Source organism: Nansenia antarctica (genome assembly GCF_963989245.1).
Source record: "Nansenia antarctica genome assembly, chromosome: 5".
In the NCBI taxonomy this organism is placed as follows: Eukaryota; Metazoa; Chordata; class Actinopteri; order Argentiniformes; family Microstomatidae; genus Nansenia; species Nansenia antarctica.
This window is the reverse complement of record NC_137690.1, coordinates 49,589,301-49,615,242: the sequence shown is the minus strand read 5'-3', so window position 1 is coordinate 49,615,242 and position 25,942 is coordinate 49,589,301. Positions and strand designations below refer to the sequence as shown.

The 25,942-nt window shown below is 43.6% G+C and overlaps 3 protein-coding genes across 3 annotated transcripts; 1 reads left to right on the top strand and 2 right to left on the bottom strand.

Annotated features, from left to right (window-relative positions):
• Positions 1-8,764: 8,764 nt before the first annotated feature.
• ccdc122 (coiled-coil domain containing 122) lies at positions 8,765-10,935 on the bottom strand. Its single transcript, XM_080531058.1, has 5 exons — positions 10,801-10,935; positions 10,466-10,575; positions 9,858-10,256; positions 9,581-9,697; positions 8,765-9,005 (listed from the first exon to the last, which is right to left on the bottom strand). Exons 1-5 carry the CDS (start codon positions 10,826-10,828, stop codon positions 8,859-8,861), a joined length of 801 nt encoding a protein of 266 aa, XP_080387184.1. The 5' UTR covers positions 10,829-10,935; the 3' UTR covers positions 8,765-8,858.
• Positions 10,936-12,455: 1,520 nt separating this feature from the next.
• Positions 12,456-17,633, top strand: mtrf1 (mitochondrial translational release factor 1; the record flags this gene model as incomplete). The annotated part of the gene is made up of 9 exons (XM_080531690.1): positions 12,456-12,720; positions 13,083-13,180; positions 14,936-15,017; positions 15,461-15,568; positions 15,687-15,859; positions 16,208-16,325; positions 16,587-16,723; positions 17,064-17,162; positions 17,514-17,633. 9 exons carry the CDS (start codon positions 12,456-12,458, stop codon positions 17,631-17,633), a joined length of 1,200 nt encoding a protein of 399 aa, XP_080387816.1.
• Positions 17,634-19,025: 1,392 nt separating this feature from the next.
• wbp4 (WW domain binding protein 4) lies at positions 19,026-25,364 on the bottom strand. Its single transcript, XM_080531689.1, has 10 exons — positions 25,233-25,364; positions 25,009-25,081; positions 24,508-24,570; positions 23,533-23,662; positions 23,052-23,282; positions 22,804-22,865; positions 22,334-22,409; positions 21,843-22,039; positions 21,484-21,665; positions 19,026-20,621 (listed from the first exon to the last, which is right to left on the bottom strand). Coding segments are annotated over exons 1-10 (1,227 nt in total). The 5' UTR covers positions 25,235-25,364; the 3' UTR covers positions 19,026-20,410.
• Between the last annotated feature and the right edge of the window lie 578 nt (positions 25,365-25,942).

Below are 25,942 nucleotides of genomic sequence, written 5' to 3'. Positions count from 1 at the left end.
GTCCCACACAGCCTATAGGCCTAGGTCCCAGGCTAGTCTTTGGGTGCGTTCGTAAATACGCTCTGGAAATCTGCTCTGAGCGGTCAGAGCGCTCTGGTTTCAACTGAAATCAGTTCATTTCTGAATGGTCAGAGAGCACCCCCGGGATCCGCTCTCGGAGCTTATTTACGAACGCACCCTGTGTGTCATAAAGGCTCAGCCTTGTAACTGTTTATCATAAGTAAGACTATAAGTGATGGTGGACCAGGTGGTAGACTGTAACTCGTTTCTAAGCTTGGCAGGAGTTATTAAAATGATCTCCTTCAGCCAATTAAGAGTTACCGTACGTGGGAATCAAGCCCAAAAAGTGACTCACTGACAGCTCAGCTCTCTTGTCTATTCAAATCAATCAACCCTTCACACCCAGGGGACTTGCTGAGAGGTCCAGTAAATGCAATGCACTGTAGCTGGTTACCATGACAGTTTCACTCCAATCGTGAAGGAAAAAGGCTGAGGATGATGATGATGAAGGCCAGTGGAGAATTATGGTCCATGGGGGCTCTCAGAGACGGGGAGGGAAGTTGTTGTAATTAGTCTCTAGACCGAGGGACTTTTAGATAACACTGGTTAGGGATGCTCCGATCTGGATTTTTGGGGCCGATACCGATCACCGATATTTTTCCTCAAGATCAACCGATACCGATACCGATTTTTTTAAAAATACATAACTGTAGGCCTACTGACTGGATAGCCTACATATTTTTTGCTTTTTAGACAAAAGTTTTGATCCATTAGGCACCAAGCAAACGCAGACCCATTTTTATGGCATAGTAAAAGTCTGGCCTATCACTCAGTTAGGGCCTGAAGCCCAAGTCAGTGATATGGCTGTATAAAAGACATCATAAACGTGGCCTTCATGGTTTACATACTGTTACATCCTCCTATGTTTTCTGTTCAGTTATCTGTCTTCCCCAGGAAAAAAAAAAAAAAAAAAAAGATCGGTTTTTGCGATCGGCCATTTTTGCCGATCACCGATCGAGTCATTTGGAGTGAAATCGGCCGATTTAAATCGGTGGCCGATAAATCGGAGCATCCCTAACACTGGTTTTACTAAAACAAACCGTACACATAAGCCTAATCACAGAGAAACCACTGCATGGTGCACACATAGCCACACACAGCCCCCCCCCCCCCCCCCACACACACACACACACACACACACGTCACCTACACAGAGCCTCCACCACAGCACCATACATCAAACAGACACACTGGCTGGGATGGGAAGATTACAAGACAGAAAAATGCACATCTTTCCATCACACGAGTCACGACACAATTTCACACTGACTTCTACATTTGTTTCACCCTTTGAGCCTTTTCCATCCTTCCCATCGATTGCCGCCCTCCCTTGTCCTCTCTCCCTCCCTCCATGCCGAGTAGCATGGCATCTTTTATATCTTATCTATCTCAAGGTTTCACAGAAGCCTGGCTTCAACCCAGTTTACACGAGGAAGGCAGAACCATGGCTGCACACACATGCTGTACTTTCCCTTACCTTTCACTTTCACTACCTTTCACTGACATTCAGATTTCAGAACCTCAAAATTGTGGACTGTCGATGACTGATCCCTTTTTTTTACCAGTATGAAATCCCTTATTGATTGATAGAGGCCATAGTGAGAAGGAACCTATATCACCAGCACGTCCAAGGACATCCAAAACTAACTATCACACTCTATATGTGCATGGATCAAGGACTTCCTGATCGACCGCCCCCAGAGGGTGCGGGTGGGCCCCCACACCTCCACAGCCCTCAGACTCAGCACTGGGTCCCCCCAGGGCTGCGTGCTAAGCCCCATCCTCTACAACCTCTACACCTACGACTTCACCCCCGTCCACCCCAGCAACTCCATCGTAAAGTTTGCAGACGACACCACCGTGGTGGGCTGCATCTCGGGGGGGGACGAGGCGGCGTACAGGGATGAGGTAGAGCAACTGAGCAAGCTGTGCAAGGTTAACAACCTGCTGCTGAACAAGTCAAAGACCCAGGAAATCATCGTGGACTTCAGGAGGAAAAAGTCCGAGATCCAGCCCCTGCTCATCGACGGAGAGAGCGTGGAGAGAGTCTCAACCCTCCGATTCCTGGGGGTGCACATACAGGATGACCTGTCCTGGAAGGACAACACAACAGCCACCATCAAGAAGGCACAACAGCGGCTCTACATCCTGAGAATCCTCAGGAAGGAACACAGCAAGCAGGAGATACTGGTGACCTTCTACCGCGGCGCAGTGGAGAGCATCCTCACCTACGGCATCTGCAACTGGTTCTCCAGCTGCACAACCGCGGAGAGAAATGCGCTACAGAGAGTCGTGAGAACAGCCCAGAAGATCACCGGCGCCCCCCTCCCCTCTCTGGAAGAGCTGTACAACACACGCTGTCTCAGGAAGGCCTCCAAGATCTCCAGAGACCCAACCCACCCTGGGTACGAACACTTTACCCGGCTGCCCTCGAAAAGGCGGTACAGGACCATGGCCGCAAGGACAAACAGACTGAAGAACAGCTTCTACCCCAGGGCCATCCAGGCCCTGAACACAGCAAAGACCTAGGTTCTGGGCCCTGGACAGTCTGGACGGATTGATGGCAGCTGCTGGACTGAAAAAAATCAGGTGTAGTGCTGAGGCACAAATATGTACATTTCAAGCCTGCAAACTGCGACACTTTAAATGAATGTGCAATAACACTATGTGCAATATGACAACCCTAGTCGTCTATCTGTACAGTATAGTATAGTGGATACTAGTGTACATAGCCTTTATTTATGTAAACCAGCTCCTTCCCTTCTTGTGTGTTTTTTTTCTTTTCTTTTTCTTTCCTAACACCAGGGGAGCCACCCCTCCTAAATGTTGTTGTTTGGTACCTGTACTATAGCAATGACAATAAAGACCATTCATTCATTCATTCATTCATTCATTCATTCATTCATTCATTCAACTAGAGTTGTGCGGAGGTTCTAGTTGTGCAGAGGTTCTAAAACTAACTTTTTAGATTAAACGAACACACACACACACACACACACACACACACACACACGTCTCGAGACCAACCCCTGAAAGCAGAAAGGTTGTGATCCTGAAAAACAAAGATAAATGCAGACACTCACTCCCCACTGCAATACATCCAGCCTAATCTTCATTTACAAAAGTCCCCCTCTATCTATGGTAGACTGCAGAGTGAAGTAGACAAATTGCATCCACGGCATGCAGTTGCGTGTGTGCTGAAGACCGGCAGTAATCTACGACTCATTAATTTCAAATTATAAAAAGGAGGAGAAATCCAAACAATTTACTCCATGACTAATTTATTCCTAGCAGTGTCAGTCTTGCGGTTAAACTATAGTTTAAGTTTAGTGAGCACATCGTTTTGGAAAAAGCATCAGTTCTGAAACCTACTCGAAACAAATGCGATTGTTGTGCGAATAACGCCTCTGCTTACTATGAGAATTAGCCTAATTTGGTGCCTACACTTTGATTATAATCACAATAATCTTTGATGAAACTTGTTTGCCCCATTGCATTTTACCTCTTAGGCCGGTTTTCCACAACTGAGTGGAATAGTTGTAGCACCATGTGAAGCTCGTGATTTTTATGTATAGGCTACACATATATACTGTATATATCTCAACCACAGTTCCACTGCCTTAGATGTCAGAGTGTTTGCATACAGTATGTGTTTAGCTGATTGCTGTGCCACATCAATCCTGTGCTCTCTTCTGTTTCTCATTTACATTTTTACATTTTAGACATTTAGCAGACGCCTTTATCCAAAGCGACTTACAACAAGTACATTTGTTTACATAAGTGAATCATCTATACATCAGTCATGATAAAAAAAAATGCTATGTGCATTGGCCATTGACATCCACAATGCTAGTAGAACAATAGAGAAACTCTAAACTCTATTATAATGAACACTCTTCAGGGTGTTGTTCCTTTTTTTCCTAAACATTTCTCCAACTAGCATCCATCCGTCGTCTGCCTCAGTTCAATCTCCAACCTCCCCCCTCCTGTCGCTGCTCGCATTCTTCTCCTGCAACAAGGAGGATCTATCAAAAGCCTTCACATTTTATCCTTACTTCACCCTCTCTTGTCGTGATTCACACACCCCAGTCTTGTGGTGGCTGTTCAATTGCTATAGCGATACTGTGTCTTAGTAAAAAAAAAAAAAAGAAAAAAAAAAAGAAGAAAGGGTATGAACAAAAAACGTATTGCTTCCTTCACAGGCTTCATACCACCACTCTCCTTTTATAGAGGGGTGCTACATGTACTAGCCTACATTTCGTTGCCTGGTACTTGTACTCTGCAATCACAATAAAGTTGAATCTAATCTAATCTACATCATTATTGGGGGTGCAACATGTTTACTGTACACTCCTTTTTCTGTTGTTAGTGGCACGTGTGGGTTATAATGTACCTGGATGAACACACAGCATACCAATGTGATGCATTTGTAATTTAGCCTAAATGTGGTGAGGATTTGTAATATACATTTCAAATGCACTATAAAAATACTAGCAGCATGCCAGTGGATCTTATTTTTGAATGATGTTGTCACTGTCCTAGGTTCTAAGCCAACTTGTCTTATGACACTTCCTCCAGCTCAACCAAGATAAGACGGAGGTACTAGTCATTGGAGGGCAATTCCATGCTTACAGAATGACCCTGGGACTACATTTCTCACTTCAGAAAAAAACCCTTGATAGAAAAGTTGAACAAACTATAAAACTCTATGCACAAGGACTACTGCTAACAATTCCAACTGGAAAAAAACACACATAAAAAAATGGTAGAGTAGACAGTAAAAATAAATAAATAGTAGAGACAGTAGAGAACTGCAGCTTCAAAGTTCGGTAGAAGAATTACCCTAAAATCTGCCTGTTTTTCTTTAAATGTAACCACAATTCCCCCAAAAGTCTTAAATGTCTGCTTCAAATTAAGATTCAAATAGCCTATATCTGCAGAAAGAGTGGGGTGTTAGCTATGATATGATACCTTGAGTGTGAAAATATCTATTTTGGTTGTTGAGCTACAGTGACAGAATGATGGTAACAGAAAGACTGAGATAAATCAGTGTTGTCCTTTTTGTAGAAGTGTGCATGTACTGTGTACTGTCATCGTTCTCAATAGAAGTTTGCGTGATTTGCTCAAACAATGAAGTCTCCAGTTATTGGAGCGTGAGATTAGGATGTTGATGCAGTGGTTTGTAACTACTACTGTATGACTTCCCACTGTTGTTCTGCTGTCGCTGTGGAAGAACCCTTTAGGGTTATGTACAATTAGTAAATGTAGGCCTATAAAAAAAATAAAAACATAATTCTTCCTTCTTCTAGCATTATGCCAATGGCCCCTGGCCCGAGCATAGATTACTTGGTCTTGCTATGATTGAGGATAGATGATTCACTTATTTAGACAAATGTATTTTGTTGTAAGTCGCTCTGGATGAAGGCGTCTGCTAAATGCCAAAAATGTAAATGCAATGTAAGTAATGCTGTTACCGGTTTGAACATCAACAAAATCGATATCAGTAACAATACTACAAGTACTTGGTAGGTCATTATCCTCACTCCTCATGAGGCAGAGACATTTGAAAATATCTTACACTTATGCAAATCTATTGGTAACAGAATGAACTGCAATGATTAGGCTACATTTTATTTAATTTCAAAAAAATATAGAATCTTAGCTTTCATTTGACTATGAATGTGATATGCTCTGATGAGTTTCACATTCTGCAGTTGCCTGTTTAGAATTGATTTTAAGATGATTTGAGTATGTACCCAGTAGATTCCTCAGACACTGGCCTTTCAACTGTTCCAGAGCCACGGTACAAGAGGCATGGACAGATGTTTGCTGTCCTGCCCCCAGCCTTTGGAACAGACATTTACATTTTAACCACTTTTATCCAAAGCGACGTACAATTAGAGATTACAGGGACAACCCTGGAGTAATTTAGGGCTAAGTGCCTTACTCAAAGGCACACTACTAGTGGTGGTGTTCCCAGGTGGGATTTGAACTCATGACATTCTGATCACTAGTCCAACACACTATCCACTAGGCCACCACTATCAGCCTGCCAGAGACACTGAGAAGGGTTGAAATTGCATTTTGCAACATTTTGCAACAAAAAGCATCGTAAAAATCTAGCTTTTTACCCTTGCTTTTGGTCCTTTTAGCTCATCCTTTTCTATTACATTTGAGCTCTTATCTACCATGCCTTCATCTCTACAGGCCCCATGTGTTCTCTGCTCTCCTGTTTGAGCTCCCATGGCTGTCACACGCTCAACATCTTATGTTTTGTCTTGTTGTCCTTTTATTTCTTCTCTCCTTTTTTAATTATCCTGTAAAGCGTGGCGAAACGTGTATGAAATGTGCTATGTAAATAAAGTTTGATTTGATTATCCAATTAAATCTTCCAATCTGCTGTGATGATGTTTGTTCAATGTGTGGCAGATTGCCCTTAATGGGTGCCACTGGCAGGTGCCACTGGTGGGTGCCACTGTCACTAGCGACTGGCAGGTACTACAAATGGTGGCAGTTGCCATATGCCCTCAAATAACCACAGTCTTACTGGAGAAATCTTGGAAACCAAGTGCTACTCAGATCTGGAGACCATCTTGGCCAAAGTTGTAGTTCAGTATTCTTATCGTAGACAACCTATAGACAATACGATACCGCAAAAGCTGAGGATGAGTTAGGTGACCCAATCATAGTGTAAGAGTCTGTGATCATAGTAAGAATGAACCAGGCCTATACGGCAGAACAATTGGGGCTGGTCAGAGGGCTGATGTGATGTTCACTGTGGATTGATCTGTGGATTCATCTGTGTACTGACATTATGCAAAAGGAATGATCATTTCCTTTCCTATAAAACCACAGGAGGAGCCAATTCATGTGAAAAATCTCAAGAGACCCCATGACACGAAATTGTATGCTTGCCAAAAAAGAACACCACTTATATAACATTTTCATTGTGCCATTTAGTAAGGAAAGGAACCCGTCTTGCAACACTACTTTACTGTATGAGAAAACCAAATAAATCAAAGCAAAATCTAAGCAAATAGACTAACCATGATTATAGTTTAGATACCACTGCTTCTGAATGGACCAGCACCACCCACTAGAAACCAAACACATACAGTAGTACAGGCAAGTATCCTGGCCAGTGTCACTGTCAAATCAATTGTCTTATCTCATGTTTACTTACCAGAGACTGGAGTCAGGAGACCCGCCAGGCAAAGCCCCAATGCCAGCATAGTGATCCGGCTCAGCAGCACCGCCATCAAGTCACTGTACATCGATGTGCTCGGCTCGAACTCGGCAGCTCCAGTAAACTTGTTTTTGTTTTTAGTAATTCGCCTCGTTTTCTCTAAGTCTCATGTCAGCTCAATGACTTGAACCGAGGAGTCCAGCACGGAACAACACATTGAAAACAACCTAAATCTGTGTCAGTGAAGGCCCGCGTTGAGGACTGATTGTCCTGCTGTAATACAACATAGAATCTAGATTCGCTAGATTTTTCTAGACGTTTCTATTATTTCATTTTTTTTTCTATTAGCTAGCTAGCTAAGTAATGAACTAGCCAACTAAAACGCAAGCTAGCTATCTGACTAGCTCGGCAAAACTTGCGCGTAAAACCAATTTCACCACCACCAACTAGCTCGTTTTTAATTCGAGCCAGCTCAAGGCCATTTGTTCAAACAAGTCAAACGTTACAGTAAGCCAATATATTCCCCCTTTTGTTCCTTACTTCACAACCAACCAGTGCTAACTAGCTAGCATAAAAAAGTAGGATAGCTAAGAAGGTATGAGACGAGATAGTGTCATAGATATTCCCTGTTTATGCCAAAGGTCTCCGTCGTGGCTTGCTTAGATTTGAGTCATTTTCTCCGTGTAAAGCTTTGCTCGGTCAGTTGATCAGAACGTTAGGGCTGTTCCTGCCTTGGTAGACGGAGAGGTTGTTGGTCCGACTCCGCCGCTGTTCCCCGGGGCGATCCCGTCTGGCAGCGACCTGACTGGAGGATTTCTGCAGGCGACAGGTGCTGCGTTCGTCAATTCGCTCTGAGAGCGCCGGAGCGCACACTGGGTTCAACGTCATAAAAGGACCACGTAATTTAATTGGACAAGAGGCATTCCATGAGTGCTGATCAGATTTCCAGAGCGTGTTTACGAACGCACCCAGACAGAACAGGCTGGGAACGCCTCGTTGCAGGATTGTACAGGATCATGTTGCGTGGGGTGGGATTGTTGTTTGGGGGTGGAGACCAGTGCAGACAGACATAAATGGTGCTCCCCCCTCCCGCCGAGGACAATATGGGTGTACGACACCCCCATATTATTTTCGTTTACCGTACTTCACTTTTTGGTGTGGGATTACTGCCATCCTGTGGCCAACCGGTGGCGCAGATATTCAGTTTCACCTAGTCCAGAGGTTTTTGTTTTGTGACCCCAAATTGACAGGATAAGCAATGTCCTGTGACTAACTTGATTGTTAATAATTACACATAATAATGACATCCACGTGTATTCTAATTGCATAAAATATGCTCTAATTGGTTCAGTAAAATGCTGCAATAAAGGCTACAGATGCAAACACAGACAATGTTTGTCTTCATACAAAATAAACATATTTTATTTATGAAATCATATGCAATCAATCAAATATTGCAATCTGACGCATGTCACAATAGTGATAGTACGTTTTTAAGAAATCAATAGAGAGAATTAATAGAACAACATGTTGAAACAGACAACAATCTGATAACAAAAAAAGGTATTTCAATGACTTAACAAAGGACATAAGTTAAGACGCAGACACAGTATTAAGGCATCTCCAGGCGTCTCTTGATGTCCTGAATCTCTCTCTCCATGTGGTAGATGTCTTCAGAGACCTGCCGCTGGCTGGAATGGGCCTTCTTCAGCTGGCAGTGGAGACGCTTCACGATGGCCTCATAGCGTCTGTTCTGGATCTGACCAAACACACACAGGACACTATACATGAATACAACAGACTCGCCTTCACACAGCATGATATTATTAGTCTTCATCTTCATACAATTGCTTTTATTGTTTCTTTTCCCCCCAAAATGGATGTCTGTGCGAGTACGTTGATTTCCACTGGTTGAGAGGAAAAAGGGGAGAGTTTAGACAGAGAGATGGATTCTCAGTAACTATGATACTGAGGGCTGCGGAGGCAGAGTTGCCTGGGTGGTTGTCCGTTTCTGTTCTCATCAATGCAAAATCACTGAACAGCAAAAGAGAAGAACACGCACTCATCAACGACCTGTCTGCGGACGTTAGGCTAGCAAGATCACTCTTCTTAAAACTCATTTTCATAGACAAGCCTTTGATTGATGCGTCCCTTGTACTTTTTAATGTGTTGTGTTTTACTGTTTCTACTTCTATTTTAGTTTTTCTATCTGCATGTTTTATCTATTTGTAAAGCACTTCGTAACATTGTTTTTAAAAAGATACGTGAAAAGTGTAGTTATATATTATTATTATTATTATTATTAACATGATAATGCACCACTGACTACTGTACCTCAATATCCTTCCTTATCAGTGCGTGACTCTCAAACTCCTTCAGAAGTAGCTCTCTCCTCTCGCCCACAACCTTCCTCAAGGAGGCGATCTGCCCCCTGAGGTAATCCATCTCTTTCTGTTGAGAGAATCCATCTTAAGCCTCCTATTTTTTATCAATACTGATTCATTGAAAATGTTTACAACAACCATGGTCAATAACCAGGGTCATGATCGGGGTTAGATAGTAACAATGTCTTCTTCTACCATGAGTCTACAGTGACTCTCTCAGCTCTAACCTGCCCCTGCTTTGCAGCATTGCCCTCTGGATTCTCAAGGTCTGCCCGAAGCTCTTCTCTCCTCTCTCTCAGAGTCCTGACAAGCGTCCACTTCTCCTCCAGCTCCCTGTGAGCTATCGTCAGGCTCTCTGCCTGCGAGATGGACACCCTGTGCCCCTCCATCTTGTTGCGGTACATGTTGTACCCCGCCAGCACCGAGTGGGAGTTGTCGCCCCCCTCCTCTAGCTGAAGCCTCAGATCTGTGTTTTCGTTGTAGACGGCGATGGAATGGGACCCCAGGTCCTGCATGGTTCTCTGTAGGTGTTCCATCTTGCCTTCGAGGATGAGGATCTGTCTCGTGTCCGATTTCATCTCCAGCTCTGCATCATCACCTCTCTTTTCTAGGCCTGACAGTGTGGCCTATGTTGGGTTAAACAAAATGAAAAATGTATCACTGCACCTCCTTCCATGGATTGAGTGAGAAATGTCTAGGTTAAATGGAGACTAGAGTAAGTCTTGTAATAAAGCTATAATCAGTGTTTGTGAATGAAGACAGATGGTAATGTGAAACGCTAGATGTAGGCCTGTAGCCCAGTGTCTGTGGTTAGTTGTTTAAGGGGAATAATAACCTGTAAGGAGCTCAACATTTGCTGTTTCTCCTGCAAGGCCACTGTCTGAGCATATCCTTGTTGAGAGACATCTTCTATTGCCTCTGTTAAGGATAAGTCACGTCCTGTCTCTACATCAATAAAGACGAGTTAGTCATGAAACACACTTCGGCTAGTATCACTACTACAACATGTAGCATGAAGCTAGTTATTTTAGCTGCCAGATAGCTATATCATTAACATCTATATTACAATCTAGCAATAATTAATACTAGGCCAATGTGCTTATACGACATAAGACAGCATAAATAGTTTACTTTGGTTAAAGGCTAAAGCTATCTACCGTTATATCATACCGTATTCAGTCGGCTCAAAGTTTGCCATGTTCAGTTGTTTGGCAGCGACCTGACTGGAGGATTTCTGCAGGCGACAGGTGCTGCGTTCGCAAATTCGCTCAGAGAGCGCCGGAGCGCACACTGGGTTCAACGTCATAAAGAGACCAAGTAATTTGATTGGACAAGAGCCAATTCTATGAGTGCCCATCAAATTTCCAGAGCAAGTTTATGAACGCAGCCATAGACTCGCTTTATAGACACTGCGCGTGAAACCTCTCAATTCGCGCCATACGATCTATAAAATGGCAAACTTTGGGCCGACCAAATACGGTATGATATACCGATAACAGACTTTTAAAGACTTGTGTTTTAGTGTTATAGATAGTATTTCAGACTTTCAGTCGTCAAGTGAGAGAGGAAGGCATAGTTCCTGATAAGTGACATCTGGAGTGACGTCTCCTGATAATGATAATCAATCAATGGCACACATTCATCAATTCTAAGAATCTCCTTCTACTGCATGAATGCGTGTTTGATTGAGAGTTTGATAGAGTTTCCCCTCTGTCCCTAGTGCAACTGTTGAGCAGAGACTGTGCTTTTGTGTTGCTAATAAATGTTCTGGACTGGAAACGTCAAAGGAGTGACTGTGAACGGCCTGGAGATCTATTTAAGGACAAATATGTGTGTTCTAGTTTAATCTAAGCAAATAGTTAAAGGTTATTCTGCAAGAGGGATTGGGGAATGTGAATGAAGCATGCAAATCTGCAAATTACATAGCCTCAAAGCACGCAAGAGTGACCAGATGTCCCGCTTTGCGCGGGACTGCACAGCATTTTCACGACTTTTGGTGCGTCCCGCAAATTGGGACGATGTCCCGCATATTTAATTTTGATTGGCTAAAACACTTTTCTAAAATCAGATTTATCCAATGGCTGTGGAGAAAGCAGTGAATGCTATCATCACGGGGCCAGTGTCCATCTAAGCGCCGCAACAAAGCACAGCGATTTGACATGTTCAGTCTGACATGCAGAAATTCCCTCCCAGGTCAGAGCGGGTGAGACAGCGATGCTGCTGCGCGACGTTGCATTGCTCCCTTGTGGTTGATCGTAGGTGGGCGTGTGTGCTGTTGGAAGACTGCAATCATGGTTGTTTTTGCAATCATGAATTAATTAATTAATTCTAATTAAAACACTGTAACCTACCTTCAGCGTCTTTGAGCCCCGGAAAAGCGCTATATAAATACAATGAATTATTATTTTATTTTAATTATTATTATTTGGTTTTTATTATTATTATTATTATTATTATTATTATTATTATTACTACCTACCTCTTGGTTCTATGTTAATTTAAGACTTTCACATCTAGAAGAAATGAGTTAGTTACAATATTTTGAATAGGACTACATTTCCCAGTATTCCAAGCGAGACTCTTTAACCTTGTTGCCGGGTCATGTGTGTCTTGTCTTGGGAAGCATGAGTATCTTTCTACTTCACAATGTTACCGAACAAGATATGATGAAACATATGATATAACCAATAACAAACAGCTACAACAGTTAGTTTCATATAGGCTTGATGTTTGGGCAAAAATGGATTCGATTGTGCGGCTCTTGCGCCTGCCTCCTACCACCCTCCAACCCCATGAACAGTAGATTGATGTCAAATCGAGGACCCATGCCACGGAATATCTCGTCATCATCACCACGGAATTACTGTGATTTCGGGGATTTGTACCGGAATGAATCGGTTCAAAGGTATCTTCGCCAGCTTATGGAGGAATACAGAGACGTCATCAAGAGGTTACAACATGCGTTTCTCAGCGACTCTGAGAGGAAAGAGTTGAACAAGAGGCGGGGGGAGTTGTCACCTGTTGCAGATGCTTTTCAAAGCTCCGAACATGCGATGAAAGATCTTGAGGAGGTCGAGTCTCTACTTCATAGTAAGATGTTTGTTTTAAATTATAAGCGTGTTGTTGTTCCTGCGTTTGACCACACGGTGTCGCTCTTATTGTTTCATAATATGTATAATATCTATGGTTTCAACATGCTGTCAAATGCTTTAAACGGGCAATCTGTAATTGGAACACATACATATAGTGCTCTAAAGTATTGGAAAGATGAACATTTTGTCTTATTTTAATTCTATACTCCAACAGTTTGGATTTGAAATCAAACAATTACCATGGGGTCAAAGTTAATGTTTTAAGAATGCATTGTCTGTTTGCGCACTCACTGTCTTGACTGCAACCCAACCTTTGTCGGTCTCTGTCCCCTCACACAGTCACATGTTCTCCCTCTGCAGGTACTCCTGGTTCTAGAGAGGAAGATCAGCAGATGATTCAGCTTCTGAAAGATGAACAAGCACAGATGACCCAAATAATAGAGGCATTGAAAAAAGATGTAAGAGGAACATCAATGTTTGATGCGGAACATAAAAAAATAAAATAAAAAAATAAATATATATACAGTGTGGGGAGAACAAGTATTTGATACACTGCTGATTTTGCAGGTTTTCCCACTTAGAAAGAATGTAGAGGTCTGTAATTTTTTTTATCATAGGTACACTTCAACTGTGAGAGACGGAATCAAAAACAAAAATCCAGAAAATCACATTGTATGACTTTTAAATAATTAATTTGCATTTTATTGTATGAAATAAGTATTTGATCACCTACCAACCAGTAATAATTCCGGCTCTCACAGACCTGTTAGTTTTTCTTTAAGAAGCCCTCCTATTCTCCACTCATTACCTGTATTAATTAACTGTACCTGTTTGAACTCGTTACCTTTATAAAAGACACCTCTCCACACACTCAATCAATCAGACCCCAACCTCTCCACAATGGGCAAGACCAAAGAGCTTTCTAAGGACATCAGGGACAAAATTGTAGACCTGTACAAGGCTGGGATGGGCTACAGGACAATAGGGAAGCAGCTTGGTGAGAAGGCAACAACTGTTGGCGCAATTATTAGAAAATGGAAGAAATTTAAGATGACGGTCAATCTCCCTCGGTCTGGGGCTCCATGCAAGATCTCACCTCGTGGGGCATCAATGATCATAAGAAAGGTGAGGGATCAGCCCAGAACTACACGGCAGGACCTGGTCAATGACCTGAAGAGAGCGGGGACCACAGTCTCAAAGAAAACTATCAGTAACACACTACGCCGTCAGGGATTAAAATCCTGTAGCACACGCAAGGTCCCCCTGCTCAAGCCAGCGCATGTCCAGGCCCGTCTGAGGTTTGCCAATGATCATCTGGATGATCCAGAGGAGGAATGGGAGAAGGTCATGTGGTCTGATGAGACCAAAATAGAGCTTTTTGGCATAAACTCCACTCGCCGTGTTTGGAGGAAGAAGAAGGATGAGTACAACCCCAAGAACACCATCCCAACCGTGAAGCATGGAGGTGGAAACATCATTCTTTGGGGATGCTTTTCTGCAAAGGGGACAGGACGAATGCACCGTATTGAGGGGAGGATGGATGGGGCCAAGTATCGCGAGATCTTGGCCAATAACCTCCTTCCCTCAGTAAGAGCATTGAAGATGGGTCTTGGCTGGGTCTTCCAGCATGAACGACCCGAAACACACAGCCAGGGCAACTAAGGAGTGGCTCCGTAAGAAGCATCTCAAGGTCCTGGAGTGGCCTAGCCAGTCTCCAGACCTGAACCCAATAGAAAATCTTTGGAGGGAGCTGAAAGTCTGTGTTGCCCAGCGACAGCCCCGAAACCTGAAGGATCTGGAGAAGATCTGTATGGAGGAGTGGGCCCAAATCCCTGCTGCAGTGTGTGCAAACCTGGTCAAGAACTACAGGAAACGTCTGATCTCTGTAATTGCAAACAAAGGTTTCTTTACCAAATATTAAGTTCTGTTTTTCTGATGTATCAAATACTTATTTCATGCAATAAAATGTAAATTAATTACTTTAAAATCATACAATTTGATTTTCTGGATTTTTGTTTTAGATTCTGTCTCTCACAGTTGAAGTGTACCTATGATAAAAATTACAGACCTCTACATTCTTTCTAAGTGGGAAAACGTGCAAAATCAGCAGTGTATCAAATACTTGTTCTCCCCACTGTATATATATATATATATACAGTATATATATATAGTCTGCAATCAAATTAATATTCCAGCCTTAACTTTCCGCCCAGTTAATCCAGACACTTGTGCCCAGTGACCCACATGACAGCAGCGCTGTCCTCCTGGAGGTGGTGGCAGGGCGGACTACAGGAGGTGGGTGACACGGCTTACCTAGAGTTGTCTGTTCCAACATGATGCGCCGGTTTCACAGACAAGGCTTAATGAAGATTTTACACAGAAAGTGTGCTTTAATCCAGGACTAGGCTTAAGCCTTGTCTGTGAAACCGATCCATTGTTGTTGTTGTTTTTTCATTTATTGTACCAGTGAAATTCCACAGAGAGTTAAGTCATTGTCAATGCTGAACTGTCTATGGGAGAAACAAGCTCTGTAAATGGAAGACAAGGCTAGACCCTCCCAAGATTGTCGAGACACGTTTATTCCAGCTTTCCCAATCTTCTGCTCCAACAGCAATTCTGATATACTAGTGTTTGTTCCCTTCCTGGGCGGTATTCCATCAACATTGCTAAAGGAAAATCCAGGCTTTTACTTTAGCGACGTTGATGGAATACCCCCCGGTCCCCCTGTTTTGATCCAGGTGACATCTGCCAGCAGTTCACCAGTGAGATGTTTGACATGTACCAAGGCTTCGCCAGCTACAAAAACTGGGACTTTGAGGTTTTAAACTACACACCCGCTGAAGTTGGTAGGGATGACGTTACATTAAATTGAACCGTTTTTCCATAATCAAACAAGTGGAATACTGGTATATATATATATATATATTGGTTATGGTAAACTGATTGTTCTGGTTCTGCCCCCAGGTGGACTGCACCATGCGGCTGTGAGGGTAGCAGGGGAGAGTGTTTACCGACAACTGAAGCATGAGGCTGGGACGCACCGGGTCCAGAGGATCCCTGAGGTGGGCCTGTCCTCCAGAATGCAGCGCATTCACACAGGAACCATGACTGTCATCGTCCTGCCGCAACCCAGTGAGGTACGCATACAGTACACTCCTCTCCAGGAGAGTCTAGGGAGTGTGATAGAGAGGTAGTTAGGTACTTTATTGATTTCCCAGAGGGGAAATTCAGGTGTTAATTAGACATTTGGTAATATCATATATTCCATTTAGCAGAAGCTCTTATCCTAAGTAGTGAGTGCAATTTTTGTTTTTGAACTTCAACTTTGACACATCGAACTCACAACCTTAGCGCCATGCTCTAGTAACTGAGCCACACAGAACCGGGTTTCATATTCACTATTCTATGTGTGAATATGCTACTACAGCAAATCTCTAACAGTATGCATCACTGGATATGTCCACTTCCTGTTTTTGGTTGTGCAGCTTGACATCAGCATTGACCCAAAGGACCTGCGTATCGACACCTTCAGGTCCAAGGGGCCAGGGGGTCAGAGTGTCAACACCACAGACAGCGCGGTTCGGGTAGTTCACCTGCCTACAGGTTAGACAGGCCAATGGGAGCCATTGCCACTTTGGGTTATTAACTTATTATTATAAAGTACCGTATGTAGACAGTTTGGTTACTCATAAGATCTAAAGGTGTGTTTCTACATTCAGATGTTGCTGTTATAGTTGCCTCCCCTCCCTAGCAGTATTACCACTGTTGAGAAGACAAGCAACATGACAAACAATGTCAATGTCAGTGCGACAAATCATGTGTGGGTTTTACATGTTACCATGGTTACGGTCCCCCACCCCCCAGGTATGGCTGCGGAGTGTCAGCAGTCTCGTTCTCAGCTTCAGAACCGCGACACCGCCCTGCGTGTGCTGAGGACCCGCCTCTACCAGAGGATTATGGGTAGGGAGACGGAGCAGAGGCACGCCACAAGGAAACAACAGGTGCTCCTCAGACACCCCCATCCTACCAGCCCCACCCCACACCCTCTCCTCAGACACCCCTATCCTCACATTTACATTGAAGACATTTAGCAGACGCATGAATCATCTACCCATCACTCATCATAAGAAAAACAAATCTATGCTATGACCAGGGGCCATTGGCAGTCACAATACTCAAAGATTATTATTTATTTAATTTTTTTACCGTTACCAACCTCACCCCCCCCACCTAACCCTTAGTCTATTTGACCTTTGACCTCCCTCTTATGATTTGACCCCCTCACCTAGTCGTTACGTCTGTGTGATTGTATTCTTGCTTCCCCCACCCCACACACTCTAGGTGGGCACTCGTTCTCAGTCGGAGAGGATCCGTACCTACACCTTCAGCCAGGACCGTGTCACCGACCACCGGACGGGCTATGTGACCAGAGACATCAAGGTGAGCTGAGCGTGGGGGAGGAGGATTATTTCATTATACAAGATTATTTGTCACTCCAGTTATACAAGTACAATCATGTGAGATACTTTTGGTGGGAGGGCTCCATTGAAGGTACATAAAAAGACACATAGAATATAATAACAAAATATAAGAGGCAACATTTTTTGTTAAAGGAAATAAAAGGATCGGTTTAAGGCAAGAAACATATACACATAAGCAGTGTGGGATCTGCTTCGTCTTTTGTATTGTCATTCATTACATTGGTAACGGTAACATTCTATGCTGTGTAATGTTCTAGAATAATGTGCTTCACTTGTTGTGATGGTGATTGTTCTGTGCTCTGTTGGGCAGGAGTTTATGAGAGGAGGGGAGTCACTGGATGAGCTGATCTCAGAGCTGCTGGGACACGGAGAGAAGATGGCCCTTCTGGAGCTGGTGGAGAACTGCAGTCAGACACAGTCAGCGGAGTAGGGCTTGTGAGACCCACTGGCCCGGATAGAAGCTTAGCTCACCTAATTCTTATGGAAAGCTCATTTCTGACTGTCCGATTGACTCTGTTGGCTAAAACATTACCGAAAAAAAAATGACATTTGAGAAAAAGTGATATGTCCTTCTGTGACTCGTGACTGTGAAAGCCCACTGAGCTAAAGCCCAGACATTATCTCTGGGACCTACTACAGGAGTCTCCAGGGGTCAGACCAGACTACTCATCATGTGCGTGTAATTCACTGAACCACCTCTATCTCAGCAGTACCCACTGTTACACAGACAGTTGGACATCAGATAGAGTTAAGAGGAGAAACAGTCATCCATTGGTAGAGTTAGAGGAGAAACAGTCATCCGTTGGTAGCGTTAAGAGGAGGAACATTCTTCTGTTGATAGAGTTAAGAGACACATTCATCCTTTAAAAGAGTTAGAGACATTCAAGCAACCACTGATCCTGAAAGAGCTAATCCGAAAACAGCACTTTCTGTGATGAGATATCATGAGCATACGAAGCCCCGGTTGACCACATGCACTGTCTGTAGCCTTTTCTAAACGGAGTGACTTATAAAGCACCTTATTCCAAAGCGCTTTGCAATGGCCTCTCATTCACATTCACACACCAATGGTGGCATGCCCCCCCGGCAATTTTGGGTTGAGTGTCTTGCCCAAGGACACGCGGCCAACCCGGGGATCGAACCACCGCCGACATGGCACCGGCTCTACCTCCTGAGCCACAGCGGCCCCTAAATTGTTAGGAACGCGACTCCTCACATCCTTTCCCCTGTCCTCTGACTGCTTGGTCCTCAAAAAGCATAGCTGGAGAGAATGTGGAAGGGGAGGAGGCTAGATATTTTCCTCCAAGTAGGACGGAGGAGAGGACGTGAGAAGTCGTGTTCCTAACAGTTGAGAAAAGGCGCATGTGTGTGCAAGGAAAAAACCTAGCTGCAAACAAACCATCTCTTCTTCGACTTAAATACCAGTCTAACACATTCAATTATTTAAGAATGTCTCTAGCTATCCCAACTGGGTGTGGCAGAGGCATGTATCAGCTTTACACACACACACACACTCACACTCACGCTCCCAGCCTATCCAGCTGGCCAGCCATACTCTTATACAGAGCCTCAGCTGTGAGCACTTTGACTTACCAGAATGATTGATTGGTTGAATTACTTTTACTAGTACAACTCCTCCTCCGGCTGGCTCCATTTGGGTGATCAGAGTCAATAAGAAAAAGTAGTGACTGATGCTCCCTTCATTATTCATATAATAAGCCAATGGAAGTCTTTTGAAAACACCCCAAAAATATATTATATGTACATATTTGTGGGTTAACATACACTCTGAAAAAAATGACCACACCAGCCGGCTTTTATTTATGAAAAAGTAAATAATTTGTACTGTACAATATTCTGTAAAAATAAAAACATGCCTTGCCTTCCCCGTTCTCTCAAAGGTTCCCGACCCGTCCACTCTGAAGGTAAGAAGGAAGTGTGGCTCAGGCTGATTAAAGACGACAGCACCACATAATGAGAGCATCACAGGGATACGTAACAAGCCGTTCATAAATTATCAGGCAACAAATAGGTCACAGCCACGTCAACAGAATATATACATTTGAGAATGGTACCGTGACCTCCACAATTATTATTATTATTATTATTAAGTGGTTTTGTTACAAATAATTATTTCTTGATGACTTTTTTCTCTCAGAATAAATTTACTTCAATTAAATGTTGTAGGTTTCTAATTTGTTTCAGTGTGACATTAAGCTAATTCAGCAAAAGTGTACTTTTTTTTATAACCCTTTTTTACTCATCTTTATTAGCACCAGGGGTGCCAATAATTGTGGAGGGCACTATACATTTGAGAATGGTATATCTGCTGAATTAGGACATCTGCTGTGACTTTGTGGAGGGGGAACATGTCTCCATCCAATGTAAGCCAGCCAGGGCTTCCCTGGACCAATGGCACAGACACACCAACGCTTTGATGTAGTTCAGTACGACAAGAACAAACAGGAAAAAACATTCCAGAGGCAGAAAAAGTTGTTTGTTTGTTTACACAATTATTGCTTCCTTACTGCTTCTCAACATTACATAATTATCGTGGCGTAGCATACTAAAGCGTCAGCCATGTAATCGCAGGGTACAATTCTGGCCGAATACATATCCTGCATGTCATCCCTCCTCTCTCTCACCCATCCTTCCTGTCAATCTCTACTGTCTCCATCCCAATAAAGCAGAAATGCCATAAAAACATTTTTAAAAAACAACAATATATCATTACCGCTTCTCAACCCCTGACTATCCCCTCAACACCTGCTGATGAGTTGGGCGGACTAATAAGGCGTTTACGTTTTGTGTTGACTGTATGGTTCATGATATAATGTTGATCGATTTCTTATAAGACCACAGTCCTCAGTTCGAGGTCAACAAACATTCATGAAATAAGCTTTTTCTCAACGTAGCAGAGAGGTCTGCCTGTCTGTCCCATCACCACAATATCTCTGTCTAATTCAGACCCGTTTTGTTCTAAAAATGAATGGCAGTGCACCTCTTTAACTTCTATCAAACGATGGCGGTATAAAAAACATCTCAGTGAGTGACTACAAAAAACAGGGGTTCTGTGGCCCTCACGGAAATCAAGCTGAGTAATTGACATCCACACACTTGTACATCCCTCCGTCCCCCCCCACCCAAGTCTCTGATAGCATCTAGCGGTCAATGTCTGTTTTAAAAATAAGATGGCCGACCTGGATGTCAGTCGTCGTCGTCGTTGCCCCTTTGTCTGAGACTCCTGGATTTGCCGTTCTCTGTTTTTCTCTTCCTGAATGTGGAAGAGCCCCCCTCCACCCCCAGGGAGGTGATTTTACGCTCCTTGAACTTGGGCTTGGGCTCAGGAGGTAGGTCTGTTGTGGGTCTGGAGGCGGGGTCTGCCTCCACCTTGGGTAGCTGCAGGTCCACGTTCTTACTGTGAGGGGAGTAAGGAAAACAGAGAGCAGGGTCAGTCTCAGTCAGTGGGGTACTGGTGGCCTAGGGGATAGTGAGTTGGGCTGGTGTTCAAAAGGTTTACAAGTTCAAATCCCACCTGGGAACACCACCACTAGTGTGCACTTAGCCCTAAATTACTCCAGGGAGATTGTCCCTGTAATCTCTAATTCTAAGTCGCATTGGATAAAAACGTCTGCTAAACGGTTAAAATGTAAATGCAGTCACCCAGACTGTTTCTAACAGCAACACAGCTTGGCAGCGTAAAAGACGAGATTGAAAAGTTGGCTAAAGCAGAGACATACGGGAAGCAGGACACTGGGTTGCTGTGAATACACTAAAGGGGCATTCTGGGATTCAAACAACAACAAAACGGTCACCCGACCCCTTTTTCCGGTAAACAGCCATGGGATGGGGCTGGAGAAATGTAACCACTCTCAAATTCATAGACAGAACTATGGATGCAAGGACTGATCATCCATGAGATCAAAATGATAGTTTTGGTTCAAATGGGGTACAAGACAGCTCATGAGGCATTAATAAATTATATTTTTCCCCAAAATCAATGGCTATACAGTATATAATTCATTCAAATGGATGTACCAATCCCAGATCCCAAAGGATTAGAAAAGACACTGCAATGACGATACATTGTCAAAACATCCCTGTCAGCCCTTCTCATCAAGACTGATACATGGCCTACCATTGTAGCGGCTGCAACCCTGATAGCACAGCCTCAAAGCACAGCCTGAAGTGTAAAATAATATCTATCTAATATCTATAACCTATGCACTATCCACTATGGGTTTGCACTTTGCCTCCTGTACTCAGGAGCAGGTACTTACTAAGGGTCCTCCTCTTCCTGAATCTTCTCCCACACTCCGTAAGGGTTGTTCTTCCGAGGCTTTTTGGCAGGCGTGGCCTCTTCCTCAGGCAGTGCTGGCGTCCCTGAGTCACCTTCATCTCCTTTCTCATCCTCTTCATCCTCATCACCCTTTTCGGAAAGTTGTGTCCCGTCCTTTCGTTTCTGAGGAGAGCAAGGAGAGAAAAGTCGGATCGAGGCCTCTTGATACAAAAGTGTCTTGGTGACTTTTATAAGCTGCAACAACCATGCTTTTCACAAAGCCAATTTGGCAGCTGTGGAGGGCAGTTTCAAAGAGTACGGCTGATGATCCACCAATGTGTTTGATATGAAGAGTCTCACCCTGACGCGGAACATGGGGATCTCAGGCTGTTTGGGGTATTCTCCCTCCCCCTCGGCTACCTTGGAGCTGTCCCCCCCCCCCGCGGGCTCTAGCTGGGGAGGAGAGGGCGAGGGATCCACCTGCCCCACAGTCTTTCCGCTAGTCTCAGACTCCTCCCCCTTATCAGCCAGATCGGCTGGGTTCTCCCAGCTGGACTCTGAAAGACCGGGACAAAATGCCACAAATTATCAATTAACGTCATGGAGACAGATCCATCATCATTAGACTATTTGTTTCAGATGTCTATTTTTATTTTATTCTATTATTCAATTGTCACTTTATTTTGTTGTTGTTGTTGTTGTTTGTGGTGTGAGCTGCTGTAACGCCTTCATTTCCCCTCGGGAATCAAGTTTTAAAAAAAATCAAGTACCTAACTATCTGTTTGTGATTTGACAAGCCAATAGTATGTGTGTGTGTTTTGATGGTGTACTAGGTAGGTTACTTCACTCACCTCCAGTCTCTGTGTTGTAGTAGTATGTAAATCCATCTGGACTTACGGCCTCCATCCATGCGCTACCTGCAGAGCTCTACAGACACAAACAGAGTACAAATAGAGTATCCACAATGACCCTAATAGAGTATCCACCACCATGACCCTAATAGAGTATCCACCACCATGACCCTAATAGAGTATCCACCATGACCCTAATAGAGTATCCACCACCATGACCCTAATAGAGTATCCACCACCATGACCCTAATAGAGTATCCACCACCATGACCCTAATAGAGTATCCACCACCATGACCCTAATAGAGTATCCACCATGACCCTAATAGAGTATCCACCACCATGACCCTAATAGAGTATCCACCACCAAGACCCTAATAGAGTATCCACCATGACCCTAAGCATGATCTAATAGGTAACCATAAACATAAAAAAAGAATAAACTATTACTGAAAGATGAACATCGTGTACCTGTGGCTTGTCAGAGGACGAGGCATCTCCCCGGAACCTTTCAGGTTTGTCCCACTGAGATTCTGGAAATAGGCAATAATACAGTTATACCATAATCATAATCGTCTGGGAAACCTGCCCCTGACGTAGTCATGATTAATAAGACTGGCTTTCATCGGTGTGAGAACCAAACATGGTTGATTTAGGTTTATTCATTAATTGGTGGTGGGGTGTAGAGGAGATGTGGGCTTCCCCTGGTCGCGCCTCACCTCCGGTCACAGTGCTGTAGTAGTAGGTGTGTCCATCGTCCGTCTTTCCCTCTTTCCAGGACTGCCCTTCATTTCTGGGCTCTTGTTGCGTCGTCCCTGCCATCTTCTTTAGTTTCTTCTCTTGTCTTTTAGATAGAGGTTGAGCTTGTGTTTGTGGTCGAGCACAGGGTGGGGCTGGGGCAGGGGCAGGGGCAGGGGCTGGGGGTTGGGCTTCGGTTTTGGGTTGGGAAGCTAAACAAACACAGAAGACTATTATACAGTGCCCCGGCAACAGTATTGGAAAGAGGACGCATTTTCGCGTCTTCTTTTAGCTCTATACACCCGACAGTTTGGATTTGAAATCAAACAATTACTATGGGGTCAAAGTAGAGATTCTCAACTTGAATTCAATGGTTTTCTTTTTCACATTGGGTTCACCATTTAGAAAGTACAACTTCTTTTAAACATTATGCCAATAAGCTTGTCAACTAACTAAGTATACCTGGTTCTGGTTCGATCCCCAACCTCTTACAGTCCTCCTCGTATGCCTTGAGCGCAGCCTTTTCCATCGCTGCAAACTCTTTAGACTGCCGATCCTCCAGCTTGGCCTTGTCAATGCTCTTCTTCTGCATCTGCAGAGAGATAGTGGGAAGAGGAGGCGCTGGAGGAGTCAGTCACCAATAGCAGGACAGGGCCGTAGGAGTCAGTCACCAATCGCAGGACAGTGTCGGGTGAGAGCATCGTGTCTGGACCTTATCGTAGCTTAAAGTTGTCACTATGCCAACTTCCCAGGCCAAGTCGAAGTGTGTGCTCCGCTTTTTAAATATACAACATGTATATTTTTCTTTGTAACAGTGACCCCTGCTGTTAGCCCTCTATAAAATAATATTGTAAGCAAACATATCTTGAGCTGATATACTGTATAGACAAAGAGAAACATTCTGACTACAATATACACTGATGAGCCAAAACATTATGACCACTGACAACTGAAGTGAATAACATTGATTATCTTGTTACAATGGCACCTGTCAAGGGGTTGCATATTAGGCAGCAAGTGAACAGTCAGTTCTTGAAGCTGGATGTAGGAGAAATGGGCAGGAGTAAAGGCTTGAGTGACTGACAAGGGCCAAATTGTTATGGCCAGATGACTGGGTCAGAGTATCTCTGAAATGGCAAGGCTTGTGGGGTGCTCCCAGTCAGCAGTGGTGAGTACCTACAGACAGTGGTCCGAGGAGGGACAAACCACAAATCGGCGACAGGGTGTTGGGCGCCCAAGGCTCATCGATGCGCGAGCGTATTAGGCATAATACCAACAGCATATTAGGCAGGTGGTCATAATGTTTTGGGTCATCAGTGTAGATATGCAGTGTGGTGCAACCCCCTACACTCTAAGTAAACCCTTCCTTTTTGTATGTTTTGATTACATTTTGAATACTGTCCCCAAATGACAGCAAGACAAAAACATTGTGGATACCTCAGCAATTTTGAGAGAGACATTTTCTTTGTGATTCTTCCCTCTTTCATGAAATTCAACACTCTGCAAAAGAAAAGAAAACACAGGGGTTAAATACATTATCAGAACAATCACCAACAACATGACATGCAACATCCAGGCAGTTCGTAAAATTCTGAAAAAGCATAGTTTAAAACTGAAAATTGGCCTATAACATAGGTGTATAGCCTGTCGCATGTGTAACCAACTAGGTTACAAGGCTACATCATTCGTGGGGGACAACGTGTTTACAGTACACATGTTTATTTATTGCAAGGCACATTTCGCAAGCTTGATAATTCACCATTCGACTCAGTGAAAGAAGGATTTTTATAACAGTGTGTTGGCGGGATCATTATTAGATACACTACAACGTCTCTGAGTATCTGTCCATCACAGGACTTGCATCGAGGAGGAGGCTATTATTGGGCTACTAGGAAGCCAGCACAGCCACAACATCAGACAGCTACCACAGCTACTCACAGGCTTGTTGTCGGCTATCCAGCATTTGCAGTACTGGCAGAATTTCTTCGGCTGAGACTTCCAATACTCAGACCTGAAATCCCAAACATATAACGTTACTTAAATAGTAGGAATATCAGTGAAGTGATCTCGTGTTTGTGGTACTGGTTATGTTGACTAGATGTTAAATGAAGTTAGTAGCTTTCTAGCAAAGACGAGGATGCAACAAGAAACACAATACTCACATTGTCTCTACTACACTGGTTCAGCACAATACGATTAAGGTCCGGAAAGCGTTAAGAAGTGACATAGAAGGGTGGAGAATATGGATACCGTCGTGACCCCGAAATCAACTCACGTTTAGCTACGAGATGTTCACTTTGCTTGCCTGCTAGTTTAGTTAGCCTGGCAGCTACTCGGGTTGATCATGTGGGCTTGATGTTGACCAGGGTTGCCAGATGGGATTGACAATTTCCAGCCTGACCACAGTCTAAAAACCGCTAAATCCATCAAGAACCAGCCCAGAATCTATATTGTTAGAAAATCGCTAATTACTATTGGGGCAGGTGCGCATCTCCTGCCCCTAAACTGTATGTCTGTTGCCAATGATGTTTGTAAAATAAAATTTTAAAAAAAACCTGCACATTGCATGTAGCTACTAGGGTGTGTGTTTTAACCTCACGCATTTTGTAACTTTCAGGCACTGACATTTTGATTTTTGATAGTCTAAATGCTATTAATCCAGGCCAACCGCCCAAATGCTTTTTTTTTGACCCAGCGTGATCAAAAGTAGCCCATTCGGCGGTAAGACCGAATAAGATCTGGCAACCCTGATGATGACTTGAGTCTAGCTTCCGGTCCGCTCATTCAGAGCAACGCTAACCGGAAGTTAGACCCGAGACGTCCTCGACACCTCCACACCTAGGGTCAAAGTTATTATACCGTTTATGTTATT